General features: G+C 49.0%; 1 protein-coding gene across 5 annotated transcripts in view; it reads left to right on the forward strand.

Moving 5' to 3' along the window:
* Positions 1–516: 516 nt before the first annotated feature.
* The window catches only part of TP53BP2 (tumor protein p53 binding protein 2), a 47494-nt gene continuing 24980 nt past the window's right edge, over positions 517–23030 (forward strand). For 4 of the 5 annotated variants that reach the window (XM_083175572.1, XM_083175576.1, XM_083175575.1 and 1 more), the window contains exons 1-3: positions 748–883; positions 2995–3134; positions 21547–21694. In XM_083175572.1, the coding sequence (XP_083031698.1) occupies positions 3108–3134; positions 21547–21694 (175 nt within the window). In that variant the 5' untranslated portion in view covers positions 748–883; positions 2995–3107. Of the gene's footprint in view, positions 649–747; positions 884–2994; positions 3135–21546; positions 21695–23030 lie in introns of those variants that run through there. The other variant, XM_083175573.1, reaches the window with a different exon arrangement.

Raw genomic sequence — 23030 nt, forward strand, 5'->3', positions numbered from 1 at the left:
ACAGTGGCGGGGGCTGGGCCCCCCTGGCTCAGGGGCCCGGTCGCAGGTGCGACCGCTGCGACCCCTGTAGCTACGCCACTGCGCACAAGCAGTAAATGAGTGGAGCACAGAGAGGGAGGGAGTATGTGGAGCACAAGCAGTGAGTGTGGTGCACAAGGAGGGAGTGAGTGTGGAGCACAGGCAGGGAGTAAATTGTGGAGCACAGGGAGTGAGTGTGGATTACAGGGAGGGAGTGAGTGTGTGTGTGGAGTGCAGAGTGTGAGTGTAGCACAGGCAGTGAATGCGGGGCACAGTTAGGGAGGGAGTGGAGCACAGGCAGTGTGGGTAGTGAGTAAAAGTGAAGTACAGATCGTGTGTGGAGGACAATGAGTGGAAAATGAGTGGGTAATTAGAGTGGAGTGCAGAGAGTGAGTGGAGCACAGGGAGGGAGTGGAGCACAGGGAGGGAGTGGAGCACAAGCAGCGAGTGAGTATGGAGCAGGGAGAGAGTGCGAGTAGAGACTATGGTTTGTTGCTATGGTAACCCATGTTGTGCCCCGAACTTGAAGGGAGGGGGAGACCGCGGCCATTTTACTTTGTTACAACTTCTCCCAGACTCGGGCACACGGTGACCGCGCCGCCCGGGGACGGTACATACGGCAGAGTTCAGGTACAACAATAACAGGAGAGAGGCCGGGACTCGGGAGGTGTGCAGGAGGGCGGCCCGGGGGTGGGCGGGGAGGATGGCGGCCGCGGAGGGGCGGAGCTAGTCAGGGGTGTGGGTGACGTCACGACCGCTGCCGGGGGAGGGTCAGTATCGGCCTGTGTGTCCGCAGCGCCGCTCAGCCACCTCCTCCGCCGTCACACAAAGCTGGAGACACGGACGGGGCCACCGATGCCTGCAGGTGTGTGCTAGCGTCCGGTACCGGGCTGTGATCTCACTACGGCTGGGGGACTGTGCTACCGGCGTCTGTGAGGGGGTCTGCTCCATAGCGCTACATGGGGGGCACTGAACTGTACAGAGCGCTATATGGGGGGGATCTGACTGGTACAGAGCTCTAGACTATATGGGGGGGATCTGACTGGTACAGAGCACTATATGGGGGGATCTGACTGGTACAGAGCAATATAATGGGGGCTCTGACTGGTACACAGCGATATATGGGGGGGCTCTGACTGGTACACAGTGCTATATGGGGGGCTCTGACTGGTACAGAGCGCTATATGAGGGGCTCTGACTGGTACAGAGCGCTATATGGGGGGATCTGACTGGTACACAGCTCTATATGGGTGGATCTGTCTGGTACAGAGCTCTATATGGGGGGATCTGACTGGTACAGAGCGCTATATGGGAGCGCTATATGGGAGCGCTATATGGGGGGGGGGATCTGACTGGTATAGAGCCCTATATGGGGTGATCTGACTGGTACAGAGCTCTATATGGGGAGATCTGACTGCTACAGAGTGCAATATGGGTGAAGGGGGATCTGACTGGTACAGAGTGCTGTATGGGGGATCTGACTGGTACAGAGCACTATATCTGGGGATCTGACTGGTACAGAGCACTATATCTGGGGATCTGACTGGTACAGAGCACTATATGGGGGATCTGATTGGTACAGAGCACTATATGGGGGATCTGACTGCTACAGGGCACTATATGGGGGGGATCTGACTGGTACAGGGCACTATATGGGGGGGATCTGACTGGTACAGGGCACTATATGGGGGGATCTGACTGGTACAGGGCACTATATGGGGGGGATCTGACTGGTACAGAGCACTATATGGGGGGGATCTGACTGGTACAGAGCACTATATGGGGGGGATCTGACTGGTACAGAGCACTATATGGGGGGATCTGACTGGTACAAAGCACTATATGGGGGGGATCTGACTGGTACAGAGTACTATATGGGAGGGATCTGACTGGTACAGAGCACTATATGGGGGGGATCTGACTGGTACAGAGCACTATATGGGGGGGATCTGACTGGTACAAAGCACTATATGGGGGGATCTGAATGGTACAAAGCACTATATGGGGGGGATCTGAATGGTACAAAGCACTATATGGGGGGGATCTGAATGGTACAAAGCACTATATGGGGGGGATCTGAATGGTACAAAGCACTATATGGGGGGGATCTGACTGGTACAGAGCACTATATGGGGGGGATATGACTGGTACAGAGCACTATATGGGGGGGGGGCTGACTGGTACAGAGCACTATATGGGGGGGATCTGACTGGTACAGAGCACTATATGGGGGGGATCTGACTGGTACAGAGCACTATATGGGGGGGATCTGACTGGTACAGAGCACTATATGGGGGGGATCTGACTGGTACAGAGCACTATATGGGGGGATCTGAATGGTACAGAGCACTATATGGGGGGGATCTGACTGGTACAGAGCACTATATGGGGGGGATCTGACTGGTACAGAGCACTATATGGGGGGGATCTGACTGGTACAGAGCACTATATGGGGGGGATATGACTGGTATAGAGCACTATATGGGGGGGGGGGGCTGACTGGTACAGAGCACTATATGGGGGGGGGGGGGTGTCTGACTGGTACAGAGCGCTTTGTTGTGGGTGGTTATGAGCACTATGGGGGTGGTTAGGGGTACTATGGGTGGGTGCTGCCTGGTACGAATGATCTATGACAGCGGGCATAAGTTTGGGGGCAATCTGATCATGCCCAAGGTGGGGTGCTAACTCACAGAGAACAGCTGGCACAAAGTGGGGTGATAACTGCCAGAGAACAGCTTAGACAAAGTGGAGTCCGGTTGACAAAGTACAGCTGACACAGTGGGCACTACAGATCATTTGATAACACGGAGGTGAAACTGCTGGGCACAAACACCTTCCCACAAAGGCTTACTAGGGAGGTGTATGTGAAGGCCTGGGGCACAGGGTCTCGGTGACACAGGCATATAATGGTACATGCCCATAGCAGAGGAGACTATACCAGGCCTGTCACTTATGCATCTACTTGTACAATCCTAGGTCCCCATGCCCCATCAGTAATCCCGTGGTTGTGTTTACACTGAGCTCAGTGGTTCGAGATCATCCAACACATCTCTTCCGGACACGGCCTCTGGCTTCCATCCACTGCGTAAATGCGGTACGGGCCCAAAATGATGCCGGTAAGTAACTTTCTTCCATCCCGTATACGTTTGCTTATTCCTAGAGGTGGTTTTACAGTACACCTAAAGCCACGATAATCGTTCTGCACATACCTAAACAAGGACTATAGTGGCTATAGGGGTCTATAACATGTTTGTCATTGTAGTAGTAGTTGCAGAGATAGATCATTCGCATCTTATTGGGTGACAGTGGTATTGATTTCCTTACATGGGAGATTTCACATTCACCTGGTTACTACGTGGAAGATAAATACTCAGCTATATCTGGTTACTAGCATTGTGCTTTTAAATGTGGCTGCTATTGTTTAGTAAAGCACCCGCTCTGTGTGGAGCGGCTGTCCGGTCACCTGAGAACCCTTAAGCCTGCCTCTTTATACCACCCACCCATTATAATGCCAACTTGCAATGCCCCCCCGTGATTGCGCTCTGATTTTGGTGGTACTGTTCTGTTCCCAGCAAATTGTTGGGTTTATACTATAGACACCACTCTACTGACCCCCTCCTTGTGTTCCCGCTTGTGTTGCGCTGGGTGCCCTTTCGTTTTGAGTGTTGTTGTTTAAATTTCTCGCACTGAGATCCTTCAGTGTAAAGTCCACTCTTGTAGCAATAAATCTGAGTGGGAGTGACACTCGCAAAACTGTTGCGACACTTCATGTTCATTGTGAATTTTCCGTGTATGTGATCTGAAAGATCTAGGAATTCTCACATTCCAAATCATATCTGTAATTGTCGGAGAACCACTCCTTCAGATTTGTAGTGTGTTAGCTACGTGTATTAATGTTATCTGATATACAAGTATAATTGTGTGACTTGGTGAAGGTAGTGCACCTCTGAGATGCCCCAGGGTTACAAATTCCACAGGTTAAAGGACCATGAGACATTGACTGCCTGGCCGGCCAGATTCTCATATACAGTATTATTTCCCTGGGTTATTTTCCTGGCGTTTGCCCGCAGCTTCGCTCACGTGGGTGTCTGTTATTAATTGGCAAATGGAACACGCGCCGGGGTAGAGCACCTGGCCTTCCCTTTATTGCTCGCCTGATGTCACATGGTGATCATACATACCTCAGTTTCGTTCTATGTCCTTAAGCGATACAATAGTGACATCGCCATCCAGATTCATCCAGTAGTTTTTGCTTTATGCCGGAACAGACAGACACCAACAAAAATTCCAAATATTTGTTTGGTCTCCATGGTTAATATACAGTCCCTAGGAGTATATTTCTCAAAAACACTTCTATTTACAGATGGGGTATGTATAATTTATTTATTAACAGTTTCTTATATAGCGCACCCATAATCCCTGGCATTCAGGATGACAGCACTCAAAAGACCAACCCCGGGATCTCTATATGGAGAATGCACACGTGTGCTAACCCCCAAACCATTGCCGCGTGTCTAACCTCCGTATCTACCGCCTACCCCTAACCCCCCTTCCCCACAGCCTAAAGGTGCCCATATGCGACTTCTCCGAAGAGAGAAGTCACATTAGATTTCCCTTGACCCGTCCGGCAGCTTCCCTGTCAGCAGGACTGCATAGAATACACCGTATGCCAACCCAGCCAAGCCTGTTGAAGGCTGCCCAAACCGACACATCTATAGTGCAACCCATGTGATTTCCAGCTCCAATTGGATGTCAAACACATGCATTTTTAACACTTTTCATCCGATTTCTCTGGTGCGTCGGAATTGGATGAAAAATACCAAAATCTTACAAGTGTATGGGCACCTTAACCCTGACATAACCTAACCCCGCCTTCCCCAGCCGCATGCTCCTGCTCCCTGCATACTTACCAATTGTTGGTATTCCGGTGTATGCATCTTGGCCTTCTGACATCAGTGCACCCCGTATAGACACAACCCTCAGATTTTTCATTATATGTAGAGATTATTTTTTTTAAGTTCTAGGGAGATGATCCTGCTGTGTAAACTGATTGTTTAGACCAGGCATGTCCAAACTGTGGCCCTCCAGCTGTTGTGAAACTACACATCCCAGCATGCCTTTCCATAGTTTTAGAATTCCGTAATAGCAAAACTGTGGCATGGCATGATGGGACTTGTAGTTTCACAACAGCTGGAGGGCCATCGTTTGGACATGCCTAGTTTAGATGCTATGACTGTACATAACGTCCTTGGATATTACATACACCCTGCTGAAAGACATCTGGATGTCACTGTTCATTTGTTTTGAGGTTGTTCAGGGTAATATTTGCTCTCGCACTTGTCGGACAGGAGCGTTCGTGTTGGTCTGTTAATGAAAGGACAATTATGGTGAATTTGTGTTTTCAGTTTTTGGATAGCTTGAATTGTGCTGACCGGGGGCACATGATATAACTCTGGATTTACATGTAATCGGTGTTAGAGAGATGACAGTTGGGGGTATTTCATCTGGTTTATATAATGAGCCGGTCCCTGTATCTGTGACTGCATTATGCGGGCTGTGCCGTCCTTCCCATTGGAAATGTAGTGTCCTGGTATTGCAGGATAAATGCAGCAATGGCGGTCTGGAGAATTACCTGGAACTGGGGGGCATTGTGAAGTATCGCCCTATTTATATGAGAACTGGGATGCAGATCTTACACTGCTCACAGCGTTCAGGTTCAGCAATTGCCGGGTAATGTTGCTTATGCACCCGCCTCCAGCTTCGGTGCCTCATGCCTCAGTGATCTCTTTATAAAATTAATATTGGGGGTGATTCACCGGGATATGGTCGTATTATCGACCACACTTAGGTCAACAGGGTTCTAGGTCGACATGGATGAATGTCGACGTCTCTAGGTCAACATGAGACAATGTCGACATGGTTTTAGGTCGACATGGGTTATGTCAACAGGTCGCAATGTCGACATGGGGTTTTTCACTGTTTTTTTGTGCCGACAGGCGGTATTTCAGACCCTACCATCCACTAGGGCGTGGTGGGAGTATAAAATAGTGGTCCGAGCGATGCGAGGGGCTGTGGTTGACTTCTAACTGTGTCCATGACTTTTAACTGTGCCCCCCCCTTGCCGAGCGAAGGAAGCATTTGAATGGATGTGTTCGCTGACGTGACCGCACGGATGAAAAATCATTTGATGATCGCTGAAAAGGGGGTGTAGGCGCTGACGCCAGCTGCCCACCCAGTGCAGGCTTAGATCCGCCTGCATTTGCATGGAGACGCCTAGCGGTTTTCTGGTCACACCCACTATTTTTATGGGCACGCCCAGGAAATGCAGCCCCACTGCCCTGCCCCCTGACTGTGATGGTCAGTGAAGGCATTCACACTGCGGCCCTGCACATGCGTAAATTCACTGTTACCCATGCGCAGTGCAGCAATATCTGTCCCTGCATCGAATTCGCTGTGGCATGATTGTTGCTGAATCGGGCCCAGTGTTTCATTCTCTAGTATGTGGTACTCCTGCATTGCATGTGGTTTCCAGGATAAGCATGTATTGCAGGCAGTATTTACTACCGCTGCGTAACTCAGTCCCTCACCGCTGTCTGACCCTTAGAAGTGCCTGTTAGGGGATGCAGGCACTCTGGAATGACTCTCGCTTGCTTTATCTTCGTGTACAGGAGTGTTCGTTATGTCCACATGCCCTAATACTGGGTACACGCCAACTATTTACCACCTAACAGGCCCTTATCTATGAGAGGTCTAAGTGGAGATGGGTTCCAGTAATGGTGTGTGTGCACAACAAACAACAAACCTCCCCCCCCCCCTCCTCTCGCACTCAGAGCCTGTAACCACCTATATCCTCTCCTGGGAGACTGCTGGCTGCAATAGGTGCAGTGCTGTCCTTTCTAGTAATGCTGTATACACAGAGCAGTCAGACTCTCCCTCCTTATCTCTGTGGCCAGCCAGATAAGAGTCACTATAAACAGGTATGTCAGGCTGACATAGAGCAGGGCTGGAGTGATTGGGAAATATCCCACCCGCCTGCATATAAGGGGGCCGCCATTATTTATTAACCACATCTCATTTTATATTCTTGTAAATGTATCTTTGTGTCTAATGCCCGGCAAATGTAATTACTACCGCCTGGAGTTCTATGTAGAATGCTCGTCCCATACAGATGCAGGAGAAATCCATTTCCGTGTATGGACACGCCTCCTGTAATGTACCATCAGCGCTCGCTGCTCTGTGAACCGAAGTACTAGGAGAATACACCCCACTCGTTCTCTCAGGATCTGCTGCAGGACCTGGTGAATTGTGAGGTTCTCCACGGTCTGGTAGCGATGGCTGTTTCATAGGATGTTTACACAAGTTTTTATTGGCGTTATTTAATGATTTGACTGCTGTGAAATCCTATACCTCCAGCTTTAATGTTTTATGGGATTCCTCATGTGAATTCTTCCTCGATGGGATTCCTCGTCTGCTTTCCATAGCCCCTGGCTACACATCTGCTTTTGGCGCTGGACCACGGCTGCTCGCCATGGGGGTCCTGTTAGGACGGATTCAGTCTGGCGGAGACCTGCGGCTGGGAGATGGATGGCAGTGGGCATCTGTGGCAGTATTCTGACAGCATTAACCAACAGTGTACAGTCAGCACGTCGACACCAGAATGTCAACATGTTCTAAATTTTGACCTTTAAAAAGACAAATCCTTTCAATTTTAATGACTTTTGTGGGAAACGTTATGTCAGCATTTGACTGTCGACAGTTAATGGACACCAGAATGCTGACATGTTCTTAATGTCGACAGTCAACATATCATACCAACATGCCCAATAAGGATTTAGTGGAGTTTGATACATTACCCTTGTGATTATTCTTGGGCCTCGACTGCCACGGCGGGCCAATTGCCCGATCTAGGCTGCAGCCTGCGGGTTACACCGCTGTGTTACCGTTACCTGTCCGCCAAGTTCTATAAATGTCCTCATCAAATGCAAAGAACTGGTAAAGCCAGTGCTGGATGCATAATGTGTATTAAAGCTGTTGTGTTACTGATGTGAATAAGTGTGTCCTATGTCCTTCATGTCTCGTGTCGGCTCTCTCTGTGTCGGCACCTGACAGAGCAGGCAGAGTCTGAGTGACAAATTTGTATACTTGCTGTGTGGGTACAATAATGCAGTTGTTCCATATAGAATGTAACAATGTATTGCCATGCATGACTGGCTTGTGGCAGGCGTGGAACTGCAAGTCTCAGCATGCCCTGCCAAGCTCTTGCACTCTTAATCGCTAAAATGCTTCCTTCCTATTAGTGCTGGGATGATTATAGGTGACTTGAGCTAATAGCTGCAGCCCCCCCCCCACACACACACACAAAAAAAACCTGGGTTATTTGGTTCCTTGTTTGTATGTAACAGCTATTGTTGGTATTGGACTGTTTATGTCCACCTCTTGCACCTCTTGGGGGATGTCATTTTGTATTGTGTTGATACCCGACTGAGCAAGTTTGCACTTTTTTGTTCTTTTGTGTTGTCCAGAGGTCCCTGGGAGGCAACACAAGTGGTCTGCCATGGAACATTAAGCTGTTTAGCTGATACTGAGCGGTGTTGGCTCTCACATTGGAGCCCAGTTCAGCTTGGAAGTGTTGCTAGCCTCCAAACTTTCAAGCGTTCCCTGAAAACTCACCTCTTCAGGCAAGCCTATCATAGTTAAGTTCTACACACATAACCCTCTGAGGCACTTATGTATTATATAGTTTCCCTTCTGGACTTGTAACTTGGTGGGCCTGCTTTGCTATTACTGTTGCCTGTCCTTGTGTTTCCCTCCTATGTCCCTATAGATTGTAAGCTTGCAGCAGGGCCCTCCTGCCTCCAGGTCTGTCTGTTGTTACCCAGTTTGTCTTATCTCTGTCTACAATTGTAAAGCGCAACGGAATCTGCTGCGATATGTAAGAAACTGGAAATAAATAGACTTCAGCGATGGGGTTGGAGATCACCCAGTCTGGAATAAGTGGTGACGTGTTAGGCAGAGCCCCCCCCCCCTTTCCTTCTACCTGCTGCAGTAGGTTTAGAATGTCAAGACTGGACCTTGTAGTGAGAATGGGGTGGACTATAGCATAATAAGAGCCCCAGTATCCCATATAAAGCAATATCTGCTTTTGGTACACTGGTGGCACATGGGAGAGCTCTTATACATTCTTACTGAGCCAATAATCTTTCCTGCGCGATGTCAGTCCCTGCACTGTTCCTCTGACCATCAGATTATAGATGACTCTTTAATCCACCCCCCTTGCCGTCCCACATTGAGCCCAACATTCCTGAGTCAGCGCTCTGCCAGCAGCCCAGATCCACAGTAAGCAATCAAGGAGGGTCCAGCCAGTGCCACCAGCAAAGAGGTGCTGCAGCAGCTGCTGCATATATCCCAATAAGTGTCAGTGAAGTAACCACATTGGGGTGCAGCTGAGCCTCTGATGGGGAGCAGTTGGCTTGGCACCAGTCTAGGTGCTGAAATTCAGTGCGGCACCTAAATGCATGGCACGGGGCGGCATAGTGTACCCATCTCGTCACAGAACCTTTTACGAAACAACCCCTGCACCTGTCAGTTTGGTATACTTTGCATTCCTGTGAAACTTTTCCACTTCTGCTGTTGCCAAGTACCCGCATTGTCTTCCCATATAAACAGGATCGTGTTGATCGGTGTGTTTTCTGAGTAGTACAATTGTAGGGAAATGTGTTCTAGAGCAGCCAAACAATGGACAGTGTTCTAAGTGCTTCCTCCTGCTCCCTGCCTCACTGCTTGTGCTCCTCATCCAGTAGGATCTGCAGACTGGGGCCTATCAGGTACTACCTGCACATTCCTCATATCCCCTGAGCCAGTGATATCTGATATTCAGCGAGAGCTGTAACCAGAGAAACCGAGGCTTTTTTTTTTTTTTTTTTCATTCCTGATTGGCGTCTCTCTTCCTCTGTGTGCTAGATAGGTAATAGGAGACCGTGCCCCGATCTCTCTGTTTTGTAGCACGCTATCTGTACCTCCTTATTCTTGTTTTGATACCTGTCGTATCTGACACTTATACTCTTTGCCTACGGCACAATAGACGGGAAGTGTCAACCTGACTGGGGGCTGAGTCTCACAGCTTTTGGGGGGGGGGTGTCCCTGCCAGTTATTAATACTGAACATCTGACCTTTTATTTTCTAGGGCCTTGATGGCTAACCTTGACACTGCAGATGTTTTTAAACTACACATCCCAGCATGCTCTGCTTCAGTTTTGCTATTTTGGCCATGTTAAATCTGATGCAGAGCATGCAGGGATTTGTAGTTTAAAAACATCTGTGTCAAGGTTCTAGGGAGACGCAAGGAGCAGCCAGTGGCTGTGTGGCATAAATATTTTTAGGATAAAAACTAAGGGGCAGATGTATTAAGCCTGGTGAAGTGATAAAGTGGAAAGTAATAACGCAGCAGCCAACATGCTCCTAACTGCCATGTTACAGGCTGGGTTTGACAGTTTGGAGCGGATTGGCTGCTTCATTATCACCTTTCACTTTATCACTTCACTAGCTTCATAAATCTTCCCCTATTTTAGGAATGGCCATCTGTGCCATAGCCATCAATGTCATCGATGGTGATACTGCAACTGAATCGATAGTAAGTAATAAAGTATGTGATGGATGACCAATGATAGTTTTACCTATCGATGGTCATCCATTGGGCCAATCAGAATGTGGGGGTGGGCCTTCATGGGTGTTGGAGGGCAAAAACATTGATTTTTGCTGTGCCATCAATGGAGGGAAACCATCTGGTTCTCCCTCATCAATGGCAAAAGTGTTTGACATTGGCCATAAACCATTGATGACCATAAACCATTGATGATATTGTATAAGCAATCCCTCATCTATATCCCTTCTATGGCACTCTTGTCTGTCTTCGCCTCCCCTTTAGAATGTAAGCTCTCACAAGCAGGGCCCTCTCCCCACGTGCTTTTTCTGACAATTATTTTCTCCGTACTAACATAACCCTAGGCCTCTGCCGCCCTTATTACTTCAGTGTCCTGTCCTTGATGGCACTGTCCTTTTATTTACCATGCACTTGTCCTAAACTGCATTGTACTGTCAGTCATTTTATCTCATTTATGTGTTGCTAGGCGCTGCAGAACCCTTGTGGCGCCAAATAAATAATGATGACGGTCAGCAAGGTCGTTTTACTCCATGCCAAATAAGTCTGATTCTGGGGTCCCCAAAATATGTTTTAGGGTCCCCAGAATAAGGCGTTCTTGCTAAGTTCTCATCCCAGATTCTAGACGTGCTTTATGGCTACAGCTGCTGGATTTGTAGCGCTACATTTTTTTCCCTTTAATTTTTAAAATCCACCCTCCTCACTGATTTGGTGCAGGTGCTCGGATGAGCACAACCTAGGGGAAACTTTGCGGTGACAAGGACCTGCCACAGTGGGCTCATCCCTCCGCCTTTCATGTTCAGTACTATTTTAGGATTGGCCACGAGTAAACCGGTTTCACCTGGGCGTGCTGCTTGTTCCAGTACGAGTTGTTCATTCTCCGTGGAAGCGTCGGGGACATGTGTTGGTGATATAAGCCAGTGGCGCAGCCTCTGGTTTTCTACATACACCTTTCCGCCTTCAGAGCTATTCCAGGAATGTCAGGAATGTCCATTAGAGTCGGTGCGGTGCGTACCCGGTGTCACTGCACACCTCTCACCCACCCAGAACTGGATCTACAGTATACAGCAGTGATTTTCAACCTTTTTACCTTGCTGCACACTAAATAATATTTTAAAATTTCCAAGGCACACTATGAGATCCCCACAGGGCAAAACACCTTGGCCCCCACAGGAAAAAACAAACCTATTGCCCCCCATAGGGCAAAACACCTTGGCCCCCACAGGAAAAAACAAACCTATTGCCCCCCATATAAAAAACAATCACACTGGTCCCCACAGGTAACACAAATAAAATACATTTGCTCTTTAAATGAAAAGAAGAGACCAGTAAATAACACTTGAACTGGTGGTGGCTGTAAATGGGTTTGGGCATCTCTAGATCTGGGGGCACACTGGAGAACAGCTCAAGGCACACTAGTGTGCCACGGCACAGTGGTTGAAAAACACTGGTATACAGTGAGCGTTACGGTGCTGCGTGCCTCAGCTGGCCAATCAATGGGCTCGCCTCACAAATGGGTCACCCATTGTACTAGTCTATGTGCGGACAGGCCTCCGGTTCTAACCAACTGGGAAACCCAGGTTAAATAACATTATTATGTCGAGGGTGGAGCACTGACCTTTCCTTCCCCCTGGCGTGGCATTCCTACTTTTAGGAAGTTTTCCTACATAACACGTTGCTTTTAATTTTAAAAACAAAACAGAGCCACCGGGATCGCCTGTAATTTGGCAGTGTCGCTTTGTCCTTTATGGGGTTAAATTATCATTTGGATTAGGACGCTTCCTAGTTGTACAGTTCAGTCACCCGGATACAGCTGTCTGTGCCCAGGAAACCAGGAAAACCAGTTGTGTTATTTAGGAAGAGAGCAGGCTAGTGACTAATGCCGTCCTGGCTGTGTACTGCTGGTTACATCACTGTGTGTGCGGTTAGTGACTCACACCATCCTCGCTCTCGCACATCATGTTACGGCGTATGTACTATGTGTTCCTTATCTGTGCCTGCCAAGCAGCGGCCCGTGGATTGTCCCTACCACCCATCACACAAAGGGCTGTCTCCAAAACCATCAATTTCCACAGGATCGTTGGCTTATTTAGCAGGGTTCATTTACTTGTGCATCCAAATCATTTAGTTTTTTTAGGCTGTCATACAATTTTTTTTTAAATTTATTTACAGTTTCATATATATAGCGCAGCAGATTGCATTGCGTAGACAGTGATCAAACAAACTGGGTAACAACAGACAGACTTGGAGGTAGGAGGGCCCTGCTGCAAGCTTACAATCTATAGGGATATAGGAGAGAAACACAAGGACAGGCACCAGTAATAGCATGTAAAAAAACAAACCATGGCCCTTATTCTGATCGGTGCGGCCGGATCCGAATATGCGGCCAGGACCGTGCATGCGAAACCCCGCCTTCCATACGGATCGCCAACTCCGTCCGTACGCGGTAAGAAGCTGGCCGAACGGACCGCACGTGTATTTTTCATGGAATACGCCTCCTCCATCTCAGGGAACCTCCCCCATCATTCGATGGTCACAGAACATCAAATGCAGGACCGAGTGCTCCACCAGCTCCCGCAACCTCAGACCACACGGACATTTTTCCGTGCAAAAGTAGGGATCTGGGCGGGCAGCTGACATCCGGCGATGTCATATGTCCGCCCCCTACACCTGCGTCACGACTGCATTACCATACGTACGCCCAGCGTTTGCATGGGAACGCCCATGAAATGCGGGGCAAACGCATATGGTAATGAGCCCAAATAGCCCTTCACGCCCCTCTCCACCCCCTGTTCGGAGTGTTCACATTTCATGCAGGATTTGGCCGTACGCCCTGCTCGCACATGCGCAGAGACGCCTCTGCACATGCGCAGACACAAAACATCGGCGGTATGAACGCACGCGGATATTACCGCACCAACCAGAATAAGGGCCCATGTGCAAAAAGGAGTCCTTCAGAGCTGTGCGGGTTCTATGCTGGCATTATCCCTGTTACTGGAGTACTCTCCTTCAGAGCTGTGCGGGTCCTATGCTGGCATTATCCCTGTTACTGGAGTACTCTCCTTCAGAGCTGTGCGGGTTCTGTGCTGGCATTATCCCTGTTACTGGAGTACTCTCCTTCAGAACTGTGCGGGTCCTATGCTGGCATTATCCCTGTTACTGGAGTACTCTCCTTCAGAACTGTGCCGGTCCTGTGCTGGCATTATCCCTGTTACTGGAGTACTCTCCTTCAGAACTGTGCGGGTCCTATGCTGGCATTATCCCTGTTACTGGAGTACTCTCCTTCAGAGCTGTGCCGATCCTATTCTGGCATTATCCCTGTTACTGGAGTACTCTCCTTTAGAGCTGTGCCGGTCCTGTGCTAGCATTATCCCTGTTACTGGAGTACTCTCCTTCAGAACTGTGCGGGTCCTATGCTGGCATTATCCCTGTTACTGGAGTACTCTCCTTCAGAGCTGTGCGGGTCCTATGCTGGCATTATCCCTGTGACTGGAGTACTCTCCTTCAGAGCTGTGCAGGTCCTATGCTGGCATTATCCCTGTTACTGGAGTACTCTCCTTCAGAGCTGTGCGGGTCCTATGCTGGCATTATCCCTGTTACTGGAGTACTCTCCTTCAGAGCTGTGCGGGTTCTGTGCTGGCATTATCCCTGTTACTGGAGTACTCTCCTTTAGAGCTGTGCCGGTCCTGTGCTAGCATTATCCCTGTTACTGGAGTACTCTCCTTCAGAACTGTGCGGGTCCTATGCTGGCATTATCCCTGTTACTGGAGTACTCTTCTTCAGAGCTGTGCGGGTCCTATGCTGGCATTATCCCTGTGACTGGAGTACTCTCCTTCAGAGCTGTGCGGGTCCTATGCTGGCATTATCCCTGTTACTGGAGTACTCTCCTTCAGAGCTGTGCGGGTCCTATGCTGGCATTATCCCTGTTACTGGAGTACTCTCCTTCAGAGCTGTGCGGGTTCTGTGCTGGCATTATCCCTGTTACTGGAGTACTCTCCTTCAGAACTGTGCGGGTCCTATGCTGGCATTATCCCTGTTACTGGAGTACTCTCCTTCAGAGCTGTGCCGGTCCTGTGCTGGCATTATCCCTGTTACTGGAGTACTCTCCTTCAGAACTGTGCGGGTCCTATGCTGGCATTATCCCTGTTACTGGAGTACTCTCCTTCAGAGCTGTGCCGATCCTATTCTGGCATTATCCCTGTTACTGGAGTACTCTCCTTTAGAGCTGTGCCGGTCCTGTGCTAGCATTATCCCTGTTACTGGAGTACTCTCCTTCAGAACTGTGCGGGTCCTATGCTGGCATTATCCCTGTTACTGGAGTACTCTCCTTCAGAGCTGTGCGGGTCCTATGCTGGCATTATCCCTGTGACTGGAGTACTCTCCTTCAGAGCTGTGCGGGTCCTATGCTGGCATTATCCCTGTTACTGGAGTACTCTCCTTCAGAGCTGTGCGGGTCCTATGCTGGCATTATCCCTGTGACTGGAGTACTCTCCTTCAGAGCTGTGCAGGTCCTATGCTGGCATTATCCCTGTTACTGGAGTACTCTCCTTCAGAGCTGTGCGGGTCCTATGCTGGCATTATCCCTGTTACTGGAGTACTCTCCTTCAGAGCTGTGCGGGTTCTGTGCTGGCATTATCCCTGTTACTGGAGTACTCTCCTTTAGAGCTGTGCCGGTCCTGTGCTAGCATTATCCCTGTTACTGGAGTACTCTCCTTCAGAACTGTGCGGGTCCTATGCTGGCATTATCCCTGTTACTGGAGTACTCTTCTTCAGAGCTGTGCGGGTCCTATGCTGGCATTATCCCTGTGACTGGAGTACTCTCCTTCAGAGCTGTGCGGGTCCTATGCTGGCATTATCCCTGTTACTGGAGTACTCTCCTTCAGAGCTGTGCGGGTCCTATGCTGGCATTATCCCTGTTACTGGAGTACTCTCCTTCAGAGCTGTGCGGGTTCTGTGCTGGCATTATCCCTGTTACTGGAGTACTCTCCTTCAGAACTGTGCGGGTCCTATGCTGGCATTATCCCTGTTACTGGAGTACTCTCCTTCAGAGCTGTGCCGGTCCTGTGCTGGCATTATCCCTGTTACTGGAGTACTCTCCTTCAGAACTGTGCGGGTCCTATGCTGGCATTATCCCTGTTACTGGAGTACTCTCCTTCAGAGCTGTGCCGATCCTATTCTGGCATTATCCCTGTTACTGGAGTACTCTCCTTTAGAGCTGTGCCGGTCCTGTGCTAGCATTATCCCTGTTACTGGAGTACTCTCCTTCAGAACTGTGCGGGTCCTATGCTGGCATTATCCCTGTTACTGGAGTACTCTCCTTCAGAGCTGTGCGGGTCCTATGCTGGCATTATCCCTGTGACTGGAGTACTCTCCTTCAGAGCTGTGCGGGTCCTATGCTGGCATTATCCCTGTTACTGGAGTACTCTCCTTCAGAGCTGTGCGGGTCCTATGCTGGCATTATCCCTGTTACTGGAGTACTCTCCTTCAGAGCTGTGCGGGTTCTGTGCTGGCATTATCCCTGTTACTGGAGTACTCTCCTTTAGAGCTGTGCCGGTCCTGTGCTAGCATTATCCCTGTTACTGGAGTACTCTCCTTCAGAACTGTGCGGGTCCTATGCTGGCATTATCCCTGTTACTGGAGTACTCTCCTTCAGAGCTGTGCGGGTCCTATGCTGGCATTATCCCTGTGACTGGAGTACTCTCCTTCAGAGCTGTGCGGGTCCTATGCTGGCATTATCCCTGTTACTGGAGTACTCTCCTTCAGAGCTGTGCGGGTCCTGTGCTGGCATTATCCTTGTTACTGGAGTACTCTCCTTCAGAGCTGTGCGGGTCCTGTGCTGGCATTATCCTTGTTACTGGAGTACTCTCCTTCAGAGCTGTGCGGGTCCTGTGCTGGCATTATCCCTGTTACTGGAGTACTCTCCTTCAGAGCTGTGCGGGTCCTGTGCTGGCATTATCCTTGTTACTGGAGTACTCTCCTTCAGGGCTGTGCCTGTCCTGTGCTGGCATTATCCCTGTTACTGGAGTACTCTCCTTCAGAGCTGTGCCTGTCCTATGCTGGCATTATCCCTGTTATTGGAGTACTCTCCTTCAGAGCTGTGCCTGTCCTATGCTGGCATTATCCCTGTTACTGGAGTACTCTCCTTCAGAGCTGTGCCTGTCCTATGCTGGCATTATCCCTGTTACTGGAGTACTCTCCTTCAGAGCTGTGCGGGTCCTGTGCTGGCATTATCCTTGTTACTGGAGTACTCTCCTTCAGAGCTGTGCGGGTCCTGTGCTGGCATTATCCTTGTTACTGGAGTACTCTCCTTCAGAGCTGTGCGGGTCCTGTGCTGGCATTATCCTTGTTACTGGAGTACTCTCCTTCAGAGCTGTGCGGGTCCTGTGCTAGCATTATCCTTGTTACTGGAGTACTCTCCTTCAGAGCTGTGCCGGTCCTGTGCTGGCATTATCCCTGTTACTGGAGTACTGTCCTTCAGAGCTGTGCCTGTCTTATGCTGGCATTATCCCTGTTACTGGAGTACTCTCCTTCAGAGTTGTGCGGGTCCTGTGCTAGCATTATTCGTTTACTGGAGTACTCTCCTTCAGATCTTTGCTGGCTTCATCCCAGAGGGCGGGTGGGGTTGTTGTACCATTTGTCTGTACCTCTGATTTGTCCCTCGTGAGGCGGAACGCGGCACTTGCGCATTACAATCGTCATCCTGTGGTGCTGCAGAAAAACCGGTATAATCCATGTTTAATCTAATCTTGTATTGCGTGGTTTGTTCATCTATATTATATGATTTCAAACATGTGATCCACAATTTAGAGGAGAGCAGTCCCGGAAGGCATGTCTGTCTCCGCTGTATGTGACTATCATTAGATCCCGATCATGTGACGTTAAGTCCCCCAGTGTGATGCATTACACACGGATTCGCTGTGAGTGTGCCCACTGTCAGTATTGAGGCAGACTGTTCTTTCCCTAGAAAACAATATATTTTGAGCGCTACGGGCCTATGTTTGAGTGCTGTGTGCAAGTGGCTGCCCTCTGGAAGGGGGTTGCCGCCCCCAAAAAGGTTAGCAGAAAGAAGGAAATACCAGTAGGCGCCTTATGCACACAAATATAACAATTTATTAAATGAACCTATCATACACAAATTAATTAAAATAAATGGACACAAAATATATAACAACAATAGCAATATCAGTATAAAAAGTTAAAAAACATGTACAATAGCAAATGCTGATTTAATGTATAGTTACCAAGTCCCGGTAGATTTTATCATATGCGCATATGATGCCAGGTACTAATGTCCCGAATTGAAGGATAAATTGCCAGCGCTCTGTGGGAGTGAATAAAACCTGTAGAGTCTCCCAACAGGGTTTTTGTAATCCACAGCGGGGGTTTGAAATAACTTTGTGATGGCAGACGATGGTTAAGTGAAGCCGATGAAGTCGACACTTATGTGTCGATGGAGACGACAGCCACAGTGCTTACTTGTGGGCAAATAATTTGCAGCGGATCCCAGTTCAGGGTAACAAATACACCAATGTGCCCCACGCCTGGCGGTGTCAGATGGTTGCAGGGCAGCCGCACCGGCCAGACAGCCAAGTGCAAGCCGCTGGACACTGTGACAGATGGAGGCTGTTTGGGTCGGGAGTCTCGCGCGCTCTGCTGTGAGCGTACCAGCTGTATGCCGCGAGATGATACGGTGGCTGTATAACGTCTCCGGTGACACACCACTGTTGCGCTTATGAGAGGATGCAGGGACCGAGGTAAGCTGATTGTCGTGGAGCTCAATAGGTGAGAGATTCCTCCAGGTCCACTGACTCTATGGCGGCAAAAGGGCTCCTGTTCAAGACGCGTTTCGCCACGCTACGGCAGCTTTTTCAATTGAAAAAGCTGCCGTAGCGCGGCGAAACGCGTCTTGAACAGGAGCCCTGTTGCCGCCATCGAGTCAGTGGACCTGGAGGAATCTCTCACTTATTGAGCTCTACGACAATCAGCTTACCTCGGTCCCTGCATCCTCTCATAAGCGCAACAGTGGTGTGTCACCGGAGACGTTATACAGCCACCGTATCATCTCGCGGCATACAGCTGGTACGCTCACAGCAGAGCGCGCGAGACTCCCGACCCAAACAGCCTCCGTCTGTCACAGTGTCCAGCGGCTTGCACTTGGCTGTCTGGCCGGTGCGGCTGCTCTGCAACCATCTGACACCGCCAGGCGTGGGGCACATTGGTGTATTTGTTACCCTGAACTGGGATCCGCTGCAAATTATTTGCCCACAAGTAAGCACTGTGGCTGTCGTCTCCATCGACACATAAGTGTCGACTTCATCGGCTTCACTTAACCATCGTCTGCCATCACAAAGTTATTTCAAACCCCCGCTGTGGATTACAAAAACCCTGTTGGGAGACTCTACAGGTTTTATTCACTCCCACAGAGCGCTGGCAATTTATCCTTCAATTCGGGACATTAGTACCTGGCATCATATGCGCATATGATAAAATCTACCGGGACTTGGTAACTATACATTAAATCAGCATTTGCTATTGTACATGTTTTTTAACTTTTTATACTGATATTGCTATTGTTGTTATATATTTTGTGTCCATTTATTTTAATTAATTTGTGTATGATAGGTTCATTTAATAAATTGTTATATTTGTGTGCATAAGGCGCCTACTGGTATTTCCTTCTTTCTGTTCTTTCCCTAGGCTGTAACGGAGAGATGATCTGCATGCAATCCTTGGAATTGATTTATGGAAGCTGCAGAGGGCTGCTCCATGGCCTAACCCCACGCTTTGCAGGGTGCATCGATTGGCGGAGCGAGAGGATAGCGATTTGCCATGCCAGGGGAACTTAATGTTTATCCTAGCACCCTGCATCTTTGAAAACCTGCTTCTAGCACAGGTCCGGTCTGCATATCTGTGCTGAAATACAGACCACACTGTGCTATAAGCATAGAGCGACACCCCAGGCTGGGAGGAGGAACAGCATGGTTTTGAAAGATGCTGGGTGCCAGAACACAGAAATATCTCGTTACTTACTGTACAGACTACAATGTCAATGCAGGGCTGGTGGCCTATGGTTGGATAAGGGGGGGGGGGGGTGCGGTGCGTTGCGTTCTATATTGTGCAGCAATAATGTAAAGCTTTCTATCCATAACTGCTGACCCGCACAGAATCCCTGTTCCGCTGAGCTGCCAGGATAATATCTGCTGAGGGGGAATGTTCCACGTTCTATATGAGATTTGTGCAGAGGTAGCGGCAGTAGTTGCCAGCAATGTCCCAGCCGGCTGAGTAGCTGTAATATAAGGGCCGCATCCTCCCAGTAACCTGCGTAAGGCTGCAATGTACTCGTATCCTGGATAAGTGGGGTTCATACCTCTGATTCCCGGCCACGCCGCATACAGCTCACCAGGCTATTGTGTAACTGTTTGTCTACACCTGACAGCTCTTCAGCAGCTGATATTTCCCATATTGTCTGTATTGTTCACTGTTTATACAAGTATGCCTCATATGTGTACTTTACACAGGAGCAAGTAAGTGTCACATTTGGCTCCATTTAAAAGCTCTGTACTCTAAAGGCAAGTAAGAGTGCCGTCATCATTGCCGACACGTCTACTGGGTGGAATGACTGACCTAGTAAAGTTTAATTCTACTTATTAACTTCTTACTAATTGTAGCGGCAGCATATTCAGTAGCGCTTTCCGATGTTGTCCAACCTGGACATTGCTTATGCTTGGGAAGCAGGACTGATACTGGGGTCCTGGGACAGGGTTCTGTCTCTGGCCCCTCTAGATGCATCTAGTTTGGGGTCTCTCTGTGGTTGGGAGGGAGGGGGACTCTCACTGCTCCCATCCGTGAGAACTGTCCTGACGGTGACTCCCAAATAAATGATTCACTGCCAGCCTGTCACCGTGCCACAGAGGCTTAATGAATAGCAGCCCCCTCTCCATAGGACAGGCAGTGTACAGGGGTTATGTGTTACATGGGGAATGTGGTGCTGCATGGGGGTGGGGAGTGAGTTGCTGAAGGGGGGGATGGATGGGAAACAAATGCTTACGGAGGTCAGAAGGGGCAGAATGAAAGATGACCTGTTTTACCATGGGGCCATAGGCTGACAGACAAAATACGGGAGCCAATGGGCAAATCGGGAGGATGTTTCTGCAACCACTGAAGTGATTCCCAAAACTTGCAATGATCTCAGGCCCATTGGGTAAAGGCAGCCTTGGACCCATCTGCAGAGTAACCGCCACCATGGTCTCTGTTATACATACCCGACGCATTAACTGACTGGCATCTTGGTCATGGCGCCAGGTCTCCCTCTGTTGCAGGGGGAGACGGCTTTCTGCAGGAAAAACCTGCTGGCTTCTAACACTAGGCCGCATGTGTAAAAGCTGCAAAAGTAAAACTGCGCCACTGTGTAAGGAGCAGATATACGCTGCTGACGCCTTCACCAGTATTCTATTGGTATGTCTGCATCCATAGTCATCATTGATGTCAACATTGTTCTAAAAATGGCATTTCCATGAAGATTAGCATCGCCACCCGGGTTAGTGACGGTGACTGTAAAATAACCCAGCGTCGACAATTCTAGCAGTGTTGACGTGTTTAAAGTCTTGAATATATACCGAACCCATACCTGGCGAGTTGTAGTGTGGCAATCTAACTCCTGAGAATAAGGCCTAGCTGGCAGTCCAGGACCAGTTAGCAGTAGTCGGCAATTCATGTCCTAAGGTCTACACATGTGGTTCCAGGCGTTTGTGGGTGGAACGACGGGTATATGGATAGGGTGCCTTTCACCAACAGTATCTCTGCTTAGCATATGCTGTTCTGTTCCTTCTCTTGTCACTTACTGTAATAATATTTGACGCTGTCTTCCACAGATGTTCCTCACGGTTTATCTGAGCAACAATGAGCAACATTTCACCGAGGTGCCAGTCACCCCCGAGACCACTTGCAGAGAGGTGGTTGAGCTGTGCAAGGAGCCGGGCGAGACGGAGTGCCACTTATCCGAAGTCTGGCGAGGCACAGGTATGGCTCCTATTTACTATTGGAGTTATCCCACGCTATGGGGTCATTTTACCAAGATGGGAGTTCTGTGGAAGATAGCAACCAATCATTATCTTCTAGAAGATAATAGCATCTTCAATAGAACGTCAATCAGTAACTTTACCCCTATGTCTTTTAATACTGTACTTCCAAATATGTATCAGTCTTGAAGAGAACTGTTTCCACCTCTACGATATCATCAGTGCAAGTAGCGATGCAGCAGATTACATCAGTGACTCTGGCTACGTAGTGTTTTGTTATTGTGCAGAATTACCCCTAGACTGCCCTATCCCGTATTCATGCTGGGAGGGGTTTTGCGGAGAACCTGCATTCAGGCGAATTAAGCCCCACACACTCTAAGCGATAATGTGTACGATATCGCCTAGTGTGTACACTCCCTGCTGTTAACGATGCACACTACCACGCGCATCATCCGGATGGGGGAGGTCCTCGTTAACGACCGCCTTTCTACAGCACACCCGTCGCTCGCCTTCGCCATCTCTCACCTAGGGGCAGGCATTGGCAAGTGTGTATGCCAGTGGTTCCCAAACGGTGTGCCATGGCACCTTGGGGTGCATCGGGACATAGCAGTGATGCCGTAAGTTGGGCCTGAAAAATTCAATTCAGTGTTTGCGGCTTCTGATTATAACACATGTGGTCAAATAGAAGCGGATCCTGTTCCTCACCGTATAACTAACCCTATGGGTGACATATAAACACAATTTACTTAATTTAGTATTTTTTTAAAATTTCTCAATAAGAACTTTTGGACTGGGGGTGCCATGAATAAAATTTGAATACACTAGGGCGCCGTGATTTTAAAAAGTGGGAACCACCAGTGCATGCACTTGCCGATTCGGTCTCCCCCAACCGCAGGGTTGCCTCGTGTGTATGGGGCTTAAGCCCAAGATTTTAAATCCACAATAATTTAAAAGGCCAAAGCCAGGTTGGTTTCGATTTTTTTTTTATTATATTGCCCATTTAAAAATACAGTCTAAATCTCTGTCATTATCTGTGACTGCATCTCGCAGGCTGATAGATGTTTTCTAGTTGTCTAATATTTACCCGGCAGCCGTCTTGAAATTGTCTCCCCGGCTGTGGTAAGTTTGTACATGTTCTGTAGAGCAGATGCTCCTGTTGCAGACAGAACGCAGTACCTGTGACGATGAGTGTGGTAGCCGACAGCTGTGAGGCCGATCCCATTGAATGAATTGTATTGCTGTTGGGGATTTGTACGGTTTTGCAGACCGTGTACCAGAATCCCCTCCTAGAGGTGTGGGGAAGGGTTGCTTGACTGTGAACCCCCAAACGTTGCGTC

This window comes from Crinia signifera, chromosome 3 (assembly GCF_055691185.1).
Source record: "Crinia signifera chromosome 3, ASM5569118v1, whole genome shotgun sequence".
Taxonomy (NCBI): Eukaryota; Metazoa; Chordata; class Amphibia; order Anura; family Myobatrachidae; genus Crinia; species Crinia signifera.